Here is a 12,041-nt window from a genome sequence, read left to right as displayed (position 1 = left end):
ACTAAGATTAGGAATAAGGCAAGGATATCTGCTCTGATCACTTCTCCAACATTCTATTGGAGGTGCTAGTCCATGTAATAAGGTAGGAAAAAGAAGCAAAAGGCATACAGATTGGAGAGGAAGATGTTAAACTGCTTTTATTTGCAAAAAATATGGTTGTGTATGTAGAAAATCCTAAGAAACCCACAAAAATATTCTTATTAGATATAATAAGTGAATTTAGCAAGGTTGCAGCAGGATTTCTACATACTATCAGTGAGTCGCTGGAAAATGATAGGTGCCATGGGTTATGCATTTGTCAAAATCCATGGAATACTTATGCAAATCAGTTTATATAATTTAATTGTGTGTAAATTATACCTAAACTTTAAAGAATTTAAATAAACCAAGGTAAAGGCTATATAAAGTATCTTCTAGTATAATTTGAGTGGTTGCCAATTTGCCCCTTCTGAGTTTTAGAACAGGGTCAGGCTTTATTTAAATTGTTTTTGTCAGTGTTAGGTCTAAATGTGTTTACAGTTACCCATTCCTTAGATTTCCCATCTCTCATAAGAATCTAGGCTTATATGAATGAATGGCATGCGAGCTGGACCCAGATGAAATACTCCCGACAAAGTGATAGAGCGAGCATGGCATTTATGTACGCTTCCTTCAGTCTGACCACTGTAACATACTGCTTCCTTTGAACACTGAACTTGGGATCAAAAAGTCCTGGGTTTGAATTTGTATTATGAATCCAATTAGCTGTGTAACCGTGGACTAATGATTTCACTACTTTAAGTATTTTTCTCATTTGTTAAATAGGAATACCGTATGAAAACGTGAAAATATGAGATAGCTAATGTGACAATGACACATGTCATTGTAGGGACTCAATAAATGTTTTTCTTAATCTCACTGGGGTATTTTAATTAAATCTCTATTACAGTACAATTTGATACGACGTTTTCTTCTAATAGAGGAACCAGAATTGTAGAAGAATAGTCTCGCCTGCCAATTGGGAGTTACGCGATGGGGATCAGAAGTCACACATGGAGCTCTGATAGAGATAATTTACCCAAGAGACACTACTGTATAATGGCTCTCTCATAGTTATTTCCTGTACCAGCAACTATTCATGAATTCATATTCATTCATTTATTTATTTTTCCTCTGGATTCTAAAATTACTGGTTTAAAGAAGGAATCACTGGTCCCTGCCAAGAACTCTATTTCTTTGTCTCCTTCTAAGGGAACACTTTACTAATGCATGCTTAGAGAAATTGAGTTCCTTATTCTTACTGTTTGGGCTTATTCTCCAGGTCCAACTGTTTTCATTCTTGGCTGACCTCTTCTTCCGCTAATATTGGACATGCCTATTTCATTCATCCACCAAGCCTTTAGTGAACATTTAAATCAGGCTCTATGGCTGAGGATCAGAGAACAGCTGAACCTTGAGGGATGAGTAAAGTTCTCAGCCAAATGAATCAAGTAAGAAACTGCAGGCTCCACTTAAGGCATCCTGCCTGTTCTCAAGAGGTTATGCCTTAGTTTCAAATAATCAGTTGAGAACCTCTTTATTTCAAAAGACTAACAAGACAGAAACTATCCCTCCTTCTCGTCTTTCCCAATTTAACTACCGTTTGGAATTTTCTTTTGAAATTCTGTTCCCAGAACATAAAACAGAAACAAAAGTAAGACTCACCTCTGACTCCTCTCAGGAATGTCCAGCACAAATCCAAACATCATCTCAGCAATTTTATTGGAGCTGCAGGTGGGGGTCCTGTCTACCTCTACGGCTATAGACAGCATCCTTTGCAGCTGACACACAATCCTGAGTCCAGAACACAGAACACAAGTGAGTGGGACCGTCTGGCAAGGAGCCACCCTGCTAGCTGGGAGGAGGCCCCCACCAGTGTACTAAAGGATCTTGTAAAGCACCTACTAGGTCAGGGAGAACTACCTGAGCCATCAGCATGCTTTTATTTAGAAATTTCACCTACCTGAATCCCTTCTGCCAGCTCATACTATCTGAACCACTGAACCTGTGGTTGAGCTGTAAAAGCAAGCTACTTTTAAATTCAAAAATAGAAAATAGGATCTAGAGAACTTTAAGGATCATCTCACCTGTAACTTCTCTATTTTCCAGATAAAGAAACAGGTCCAGAATGACTATCAATTAATATGGGAGAAAATACATATTTATCATATAGTTCTCCTGTTACTGGTTCCCTTATAATTATCCTTTACTAAGTTCAGTCTCAGAACTTCAACTGGTGGACCGTGACCCTCTCTCCCATCAGATCTAAATGGGGGAGATAGCCAGGCTGATGTGACCCAAAGAATGTAGGCCACCCCGCAGAAAGATGGGCCTGGCGTGAAGTCAGTCTTTTCTAACATGCATTACTATTTGTGATGGAAGAAAGGGCTGTTTTCAGAAAATCTGCAGCTAGTAACACAATAGGTGGCCCAGGGACTTTGGCATCGGTGTCTGGCTCTGCAATGACAAGCCGTTCAACTTTTGACAAATTACTAAACTGCTCTGAGCCCAAGTCTTCTCATCTCTAAATAGAGGAAATAATACTACCTATTTCATAAAGTTGTGAGTGCTGTGTAGGATATTTGGCAGATACACACTCATTAATGGTAGATGGTAGTGCTTACTGTTGTTATTAAGATCACGATAAACTGACTTTTAGAGGGCCTTATTTTTATTTCTACTCCTATTTACTTATAATAAATCATAGTAATTTCGATTATAATATAGACTATCTTCCACTGAAGGCACAGTGTCTGCCCGTCTGTTAGGTCTCTATAACTGGAGTTCTAGGATAACCTTACTTTAGTGCCTCCCCCAATCTGTCAAGCAAATGCTTTATCATTCTAACATTCTCCTTTTATTTATTTATTTTTTTATTTTTATTTAAAAAACATTTTTTTTTAACGTTTATTTATTTTTGGGACAGAGAGAGACAGAGCATGAACAGGGGAGGGGCAGAGAGAGAGGGAGACACAGAATCGGAAGCAGGCTCCAGGCTCCAAGCCATCAGCCCAGAGCCCGACGCGGGGCTCGAACTCACGGACCACGAGATCGTGCCCTGAGCTGAAGTCGGACGCTCAACCGACTGAGCCACCCAGGCGCCCCTAAACATTCTCCTTTTAGATACAAGATTGTCTGTTAGTTAAAACCCATAGGCCTTATATGTAAATCAGATCGATGCAACCAGATTATAAAATAGCATTGTGAATTTAGGCACAAACGCTGTATTTGAAATGTCAAGCGTGACTGGCTTTTAACAATATGGCTGACTTGGAATAGTAGGTTACTTGTGCAATGACGGCTCTGGATCTAAAATCCTGGCCTCTCTCAAAAAATGCCAAGACCACTCTCAATCCCATAAAAGAAATGCCAGGAAATCTCTTTTCAGTGTGGTCTGAGGTGATGGGGTCTTTTCAGTGTGGTCTGAGGTGATGGGGACTGCCCTGTTCTGTTCTAACAGGCTGTTATAACCTGTTGGAATCTGCAGGTTAAACTGCTACTCTTCTCCCAGGCCTGAAGGAGAGACATGAAGGTCCCGGAAGGCTACAGGCTGCTGGAACACCCACTATCCATGATTCTTGCTCTTCTTTTGTTGGTGGACAGCTGAAGTAATGAGTAGCTGTAACCCTGTACTGTCTCTGGGAATCCAGGGGATGGAAGTCAGTATCCCCTAGCTTTCGTTTCACTTCAGCTTTGTGAATTTATGTTCACTTAGTGAAGTCCTATTTATCTAAGAGGGAAATCACCTGCTTTTGTTTAGCTTTGGCATTAGAATTTAGCCTTTAGTCAAACTAAGTAAGAATCAGTCTATGTTATAAGAGCTAACTAATTTTGTGGAAACTTCTTCTAGGAAAGGTGCTGTTCTCTAAAGCAATAAATCCCAATAGCCCTGGGAAAGACAACTTCTGTCTGCCCCTTACAGCTGATTGGTGTTCTTTGTCAGGTTAGGCTGGGGAGAAGGATGGCTACTGGTGGCCTTCAAGATTCCTGTTGCTGAAGAGGTTTGATTTCCATTTGTGGGTTGAGTTAATCCGTCTTCAGTCACTACTTTGACCAACCACTTGATAACATCCCTGTAGTGGAAAATAAGAAAAAAAAAAAAAGTTTAAACTTCTGTCTTATGGTATGATAATCAAAACTGCAGCCTTAACCTAGGTTCCAAGGCCCAAGATTTCCCCAAAGGCAACCAAGAGGGCTCTTTGGAGATTTTCAATATTTAAATAAGTCTAATGGAAACCCCACATTTAACTGTAGTAAGGTTATAAGAGCTAACTAAAATACTGACATTTTTGTGAGTTCTGATTATTGAAAGGCACCTCTGAGGTCAGAGAGTACTATCTATGGCCTCTTGAGCAGGTGGAAAGTTAGACCTGATGACCAAAGAGGTCCTTGCTGGCTTTCTATGATTAGGTATCATCCATTAATGCTAGTAAACAAGGTTTAGAGTATATGCAATGGAGTCATACTTTCTATAGGGTGTAGGCTCTTAAAGTTAGTAAGGTAAAAACATCTCATATTCTCATACAGTCAAAATTGTTTTGATGATCACTTAGGTAACCCAGGTAAAAATGGTGGACTTAATACACACTTCTAATATTCTTCCTTCCTAAAATCCCACTAATATTAGACTAAATAATTCTTTTAAAGAGCCACAAGGGAGAAGAGAAAAGGGAGACAACAGCGAAATTTTAGAAGATGGAAAGAAAATGAAGTATAGTCACAAAATAGAATATTACATAGTAGTGAAAATAAACTACGGTGATAAGTAACACTATGGACAAATCTTACACTCTATAATATAAAGTGGAAAATAAAAGTCCCAACAGATTATGTATAGCATGATATCCTTTAATATATAGCAGGAAGGAACTAAAATAAAAACATACACTTTACAGGAACGCATAAACTAAAACTACATAAAAAAGTAAAGGAATTGATAAACATTCAAGATGCTGATCACTTTGGGTGCAGGAAGGTGCAAAAGTAGGTGATGAAGGATGGATATATGGTTAGATGCAGGTAACCGTCAAGGTCCCAGCCTTTGATTTGGGGAGTGAGTTACGAGATGCTGATTAAACCAATTAACTAATTAAATAAGGCAAGTGTATCATGCTTTCAGGATGATTTTTAATCTAAATCTATGACTTTAGCAAAGGGATGGATTTTTTTATTTATTTATTTATTTTTTAATTTATTTTTTATTTTTTTAAAAATTTTTTAATATATGAAATTTACTGTCAAATTGGTTTCCATAAAACACCCAGTGCTCATTCCAAAAGATGCCCTCCTCAATACCCATCACCCACCCTGCCCTCCCTCCCACCCCCCATCAACCCTCAGTTTGTTCTCAGTTTTTAACAGTCTCTTATGCTTTGGCTCTCTCCCACTCTAACCTTTTTTTTTTTTTTTTCCTTCCCCTCCCCCATGGGTTTCTGTTACGTTTCTCAGGATCCACATAAGAGTGAAACCATATGGTATCTGTCTTTCTCTGTATGGCTTATTTCACTTAGCATCACACTCTCCAGTTCCATCCATGTTGCTACAAAAGGCCATATTTCATTTTTTCTCATTGCCACGTAGTATTCCATTGTGTATATAAACCACAATTTCTTTATCCATTCATCAGTTGATGGACATTTAGGCTCTTTCCATAATTTGGCTATTGTTGAGAGTGCTGCTACAAACATTGGGGTACAAGTGCCCCTAGGCATCAGCACTCCTGTATCCCTTGGGTAAATTCCTAGCAGTGCTATTGCTGGGTCATAGGGTAGGTCTATTTTTAATTTTCTGAGGAACCTCCACACTGCTTTCCAGAGTGGCTGCACCAATTTGCATTCCCACCAACAGTGCAAGAGGGTTCCTGTTTCTCCACATCCTCTCCAGCATCTATAGTCTCCTGATTTCTTCATTTTGGCCACTCTGACTGGCGTGAGGTGGTATCTGAGTGTGGTTTTGATTTGTATTTCCCTGATAAGGAGCGATGTTGAGCATCTTTTCATGTGCCTGTTGGCCATCCGGATGTCTTCTTTAGAGAAGTGTCTATTCATGTTTTCTGCCCATTTCTTCACTGGGTTATTTGTTTTTCGGGTGTGGAGTTCGATGAGCTCTTTATAGATTTTGGATACTAGCCCTTTGTCCGATGTGTCATTTGCAAATATCTTTTCCCATTCCGTTGGTTGCCTTTTAGTTTTGTTGGTTGTTTCGCAAAGGGATGGATTTTAAGTGACTTAGCAGGATTGAGAAAGCTGAATCCTAAACTAGCAGTAGTGAAGAGCAATCCTATGTAAGCATATTTACCAAAAAAGAAAAAGAATCCTCAATAAGCTCTGCAAAAGACAGTGCAAGTTTTCTCTGAAGCAAGGATGAAAGGATGTAAGGGAAAATGAATATGATGGTTTGTAAGCTCTTTAAGAGAAATTTAGACCCTACACTGCAGGTTAACATCGTGGAGAGATAAAACAGAGGGTCTCTGGACGAGGACACCAGGCACAGCTGGGAGGCAAGGGCATCAAAGCATAACAGCAGCACTAAGTGAACATATGCCGAGTGCAGAGACCCTGGCTATTTTCCCACACTTGTCTTCTAAAAACCTGGCATCCCGGTCTTTACCCTTCATGTGGGAAACTGGAAGTCTTCTCTGGAAAACCCATCCAGCCCAAGAGGGAAGACTTAAAGACATGACGAGGTATTTTCTAAGAACAGGGAAGTGTAGAAATGATGAGCCCTCCCGTGGACTCAGCTTCCATCAGCTGTTGAGTCTGTCACAACACAGACTACCAAGGTTTATTACACACTTATGGAGATATTCTAATAAGAGAGATAAGCACCAAAATAGCCAAAACCAACTCACCCCTCCCCCTAAAAAAAGCAACTTGGGAGAAAATAAGACTATACAGAGAATAAACAAAAACGAAGGCTATCTAAATGTCCATCAACTAATGAATGGATAAAGAAGATGTGGTTTATATACACAATGGAATACTATTTGGCAATGAGAAAGAATGAAATATGGCCATTTGCAGCAACATGGATGGAACTGGAGGGTATTATGCTAAGCGAAATAAGTCAGTCAGAGAAAGACAGATATCATATGTTTTCACTCATATGTGGAACTTGAGAAACTTAACAGAAGACCATGGGGGAGGGGAAGGGGAAAAAGTAGTTACAGAGAGGGAAGGAGGCAAACCATAAGAGACTCTTAAATACAGAGAACTGAGGGTTGATGGGGGAGGGCAGGGGAGAGGAGAAATGGGGTGATGGGCATTGAGGAGGGCATTTGTTAGGATGAGCACTGGGTGTTGTATGTAAGCGATGAATCACGGGAATCTACCCCCAAAACCAAGAGCACACTGTATATACTGTATGTTAGCCAACCTGACAATAAATTATATTAAAAAAACAAAAACAAAGGCTATAATTAGTGTCACCAAAGATATGAGGAAATACAGACCCATGAAAGAAGAAAACAAGAACAGAATACTATTTATTAATTTAATTTTTTTTAACTTTATTTATTTTTGAGAGAGACAGAGATAGTGTGAGCAGGGGAGGGTGGGTGGGTGGAGTGGGAGAGGGAGAGACAGAGAGAGAGAGAGAGAGAGAGACAGAGAGAGAGAGAGAGAGAGAGAATCCCAAGTAGGTTCTGTGCTGTCAGCACAGAGCCTGATGTGGGGCTCAAATTCATGAAACTATGAGATCATGACCTGAGCCAAAACCAAGAGTTGGACACCTAACCCACTGAGCCACCCAGGTGTCCCATATTTATTATTTTAAAAAAGAAGCATTTAGAGACAAAGTAAAAGAGCCCTTGGAAATTAAAAACATGATAGCAGAGATAAAAACTCTTTTCCAGGAATGAAGGATGTTCCTAGACTGAAATGGCACACTGAAGGCCCAGAACAATGGATGAATACAGACCTACAACAAGCATACTGGGCAAAAAAATAGGATTCTAAAAACTTTCAGAGGAAAAAATTAGGGCATATACAAAGAATCAGTAATCAAGGTAGTTATGACTTTTTAACAGCAAATGTGGAAGACAATGGAAGATTTCCTGCAGTACTCTGTAGAAAAGTTATTGCTAATCTAAATATCTATACTCAGTTATCAGTCAACATATAGGAAGATAAAATATTTTCAGATCTATAACATCTCAAAATTTTACTTTCCACATCCCTTTCTAAGAAGCTACTGGAGACCGATCCATCAAATGAGGGAGTAAACCAATAAAAAGAAGACACAGGACAAATAAACGAAAGATCCAAATTTTGGAAACAAAGGAAATTCTCACATTTAGGATAAAAGCTGGCAAAAAGGACAACTAATCCAGATTGAAGGAGGTCAAACAGTTCCACCACAGATCTTCAAGAATATGACGACCCAGTACAAATAAACATCGAGGGGAGATTTAGACCAAATAGAGAATTTGGGGTTGACTTCCAATATGCAAAAAGAATACAGGGGAACTAAAAATAAGGCAATTATTAACTGTAAGGAAACACAAAGGCATGAATTAAAGGAAAAATAATCATAGTTTATTTAGGACTTGGCTCAACTCTGACTAGCATACATCGTCGTAACAATAGAAACATTGAATACTGATCTGAACAAAATTATGATATAAATAAATTAATAGCATGGGGGCAGGGAAACGTGTGTGCCCAGGAGGAGGTAGGGAGGAAAAAGAGTTAACTACTCTTATTTCATGTGGAAAGTCAATAGATAATAGCTAATAATGAAAAATCAAGAATTAGCAACATAAACATGTTATTTAGCCATACAGAGGTAAATATTAAAAAAATCACTTAAACGAGTGGAAAGTAGCTACCCCTGTGGAAAAGAAAAATGCAGGTGAGGGAACCTGGGAACTAGTGTATTTCTTAAACCGTATAGAACTAGTTTACTCTTTGTACGCACAGTTAAAAAAGAAAAGAAAACCCCGTAAGACCAGGGTAATATAGAGACTGACTTTTAAAACCTCATATCTTTGAGACAAGAAATAACAAATGCTGGCAAGGATGTGGGCAAAAGGGACTCCTCCTGCACTATTGGGAATGTAAGCTGGTGCAACCACTGGGGAAACAGTATGGAAGTTCATCAAAAATTTAATAACAGAAAAAAACATATGATCCACTAATCCCACTAGTGTGTATTTAAAGGAAATGAAAACACTAATTTGAAAAGACAGATGCACTACTATGTTTACTGCAGTATTATTTACAATAGCTAAGACATGGAAGCAACCTAAGTGTCCATCAATAGATGGATGGATGAAAAAGATGTGATATATATATGTACATACATACATACATACATACAAAGGAATATTACTCAGCCATGAGAAAGAGTGAGATCTTGCCATTTATAAGAACATGGATGGACCAAGAAGATATTACACTAGATGAAGTAAGTCAGAAAAAGACAAATACCATATGATTTCACTTATTTGTGGAATGTAAAAACACAAAACAAACAAAAGAAACAGACTTGTAAATACAGAAAACAAACTGGTGGTTGCCAGAGGGCAGGGGTTTGGAGGATGAGTAAAATAGGTGAAGGGGACTGGGGGGGTATAGACTACCAGTTACAGAATGAATAAGTCACAGGTATGAAAGGTACAGCATGGGGAACATTGTCAATGATATTATAAAAGTGTAGTATGGTGACAGATGGTGGCTACACTTCGTAATATATAGAGATGTTGAATCACTGTGTTGTATACGTGAAACTGATAAACATTGTGTGTCAACTATACTTCAATAAAAAAAAAAGCCCTCATCTTTGAGGTACAGTTTATATACAATAAATTGCACACAGATTTTTATTTGATGAGTTTTGGTAAATATATATATACATCTGTGTAACCATAACCTCAATCTAAGATCAATCTTTAGTGTCCCTAAATTGTTATTTTTCTATTTAAAACCCAACTATGCTGGGGTACTTGGGTGGCTAAGTCAGTGGAGCATCCAACTTTGGCTCAGGTCATGATCTCGGTTTGTGAGTTCAAGCCCTGCATTGGGCTCACTGCTGTCAGCACAGAGCCTGCTTTGGATCCTCTGTCCCCCTCTCCCGCCCATGCTCTCACTCTAATAAAAAATAAAACATTAAAAAAACAAAAAACTACCTAACTACACTATCTTGTGCTCTTTGTAGATCTACTTACTGATTTTCTATTCTATAATCATTAACATTTAAACTTTACAGAAAATGCCACATCTATGAAAATGGGTATGGGCATGCAAACTAAGGGGGAAAGCTGACTGATGCTCAAAACAGTATGAAGCTTCCTCTTTTTTGTTTTTTTTATTAAAGTAGTTACAACAGTCAATATCCCATATTGGCCTATAGAAAACTATTTTTAACAAACATACAAGAACATATGAGAATGTAAATATGAGTGGAAGAGTTTCAATGATGCTGTTAAAAAGAAAAAAAGGATGCTGGTATACTAGCTTGGTGAAAACCATTTCCAAAAAAAGTAAGGACTGGAGTGCCCGGGTAGCTCAGTTGGTTAAGCATCCGACTCTTGATTTCTGCTCAAGTTGTGATCCTGTAGTTCACGAGTTCGAGCCTCATGTTGGGCTCTGCACACAGCATGGAGCTTGCTTATGATTCTCTGTCTCTCCCTCTCTCTGTACCTCCCACACTCGTGCTGTCTCTCTCAAAATAAATAAACTTAAAAAAAAAATGGGGGGCGCCTGGTGCTTCAGTTGGTTGGGTATCCGACTTCAGCTCAGGTCATGATCTCACTGTGTGTGAGTTCAAGCCATGCATCAGGCTCTGTGCTGACATCTCAGAGCCTGGAGCCTGCTTTGGATTCTGTGTCTCCTCTCTCTGCCCCTCCCCACACTTGCACTCTGCCTCTCTGTCTCACACAAAAAAATTTTTTTTAAATTAAAAAAAACAAAAGAACCCACGAGTTGTAGTTCCAGGAAGAAAATTCCAGCCTGAGATTGCCACCCTAGAAATCACATTTTCTCCTATTCATATAAGGATATAGTAGTTCCCTGTCCTGAAGCTTCCAGAAGCTCCCACTTGCCCTGATTCTACAAAAAAAGAATACATGCTTGCTACCATCTTGTACCTTATTGTTAGCCTCAGGACCTATTATATTACTTTTTAGAAACTAATAGTGACAAATGAGAGTTCTCCTGAGGTACTCAGGGAGATGGAAATAAATCTAGGTTTATAAAAGCTGTGAAAAGTTTTATGCAAGTTAAGGTTTTCCCTTAGATCTCCTGAGGCTGTCTGGACAATTCTGAAATACACCAAAGGACGTCTGACAGTCTTGAGAAAAACCAAAAACCATGAAGGCTGTGGTGCTCAACACACGGTTGGTACAGAGAGATTTTCTTTTAGAATCGTCTGTAGTTCTTTTTTTTTTTTTTTTAAGTTTATTTATTTATTTTTGAGAGAGACACAGTACAAGCAGGGGGAGGGCAGAGAAAGACTGGGAGAGACAGAGAATCCCAAGCAGGCTCTGCATTGTCAGCACAGAGCCCAATGCGTGGCTCGAACTCACGAACCACGAGATCATGACCTGAGCTGAAGTTAGATGCTTAACCGATTGAGCCACACAGATGCCTCTAGGATCATCTATAATTTTTTTTTGTTTTTATTTATTTATATTGAGATCGAGTGAGAAAGCGTGTGCATGTGGAAGAGGCAGAGAGGGAATCTCAAGCAGGCTCCATACTGTCAGCATGGAGCCTGATGCAGGGCTGGAACTCACGAACTGTGAGATCATGACCTGAGCCGAGATCAAGAGTTAGACGCTTAGGGGCGCCTGGGTGGCGCAGTCGGTTAAGCGTCCGACTTCAGCCAGGTCACGATCTCGCGGTCCGTGAGTTCGAGCCCCGCGTCGGGCTCTGGGCTGGGCTGATGGCCCAGAGCCTGGAGCTCGTTTCCGATTCTGTGTCTCCCTCTCTCTCTGACTCTTCCCCGTTCATGCTATGTCTCTCTCTGTCCCAAAAAAAAATAAATTAAAAAGTTGAAAAAAAAAAAAAAAAAAAAAAAAAAAA

The 12,041-nt window shown here is 39.3% G+C and overlaps 1 protein-coding gene across 2 annotated transcripts in view; it reads right to left on the bottom strand.

Moving 5' to 3' along the window:
- Positions 1-12,041, bottom strand: part of SIMC1 (SUMO interacting motifs containing 1) — an 86,233-nt gene that overhangs the window by 18,874 nt on the left and 55,318 nt on the right. For both annotated transcript variants that reach the window (XM_058723866.1, XM_058723876.1), the window contains exons 6-7: positions 3,939-4,091; positions 1,684-1,812 (exon numbers count right to left, since the gene is read on the bottom strand). In XM_058723866.1, the coding sequence (XP_058579849.1) occupies positions 1,684-1,812; positions 3,939-4,091 (282 nt within the window). The remainder of the gene's footprint in view (positions 1-1,683; positions 1,813-3,938; positions 4,092-12,041) is intronic.

This window comes from Neofelis nebulosa, chromosome 1 (assembly GCF_028018385.1).
Source record: "Neofelis nebulosa isolate mNeoNeb1 chromosome 1, mNeoNeb1.pri, whole genome shotgun sequence".
Classification (NCBI taxonomy): Eukaryota; Metazoa; Chordata; class Mammalia; order Carnivora; family Felidae; genus Neofelis; species Neofelis nebulosa.
Note: the sequence above shows the minus strand (reverse complement) of the source record. Positions and strands in the feature narration are given on the sequence as shown.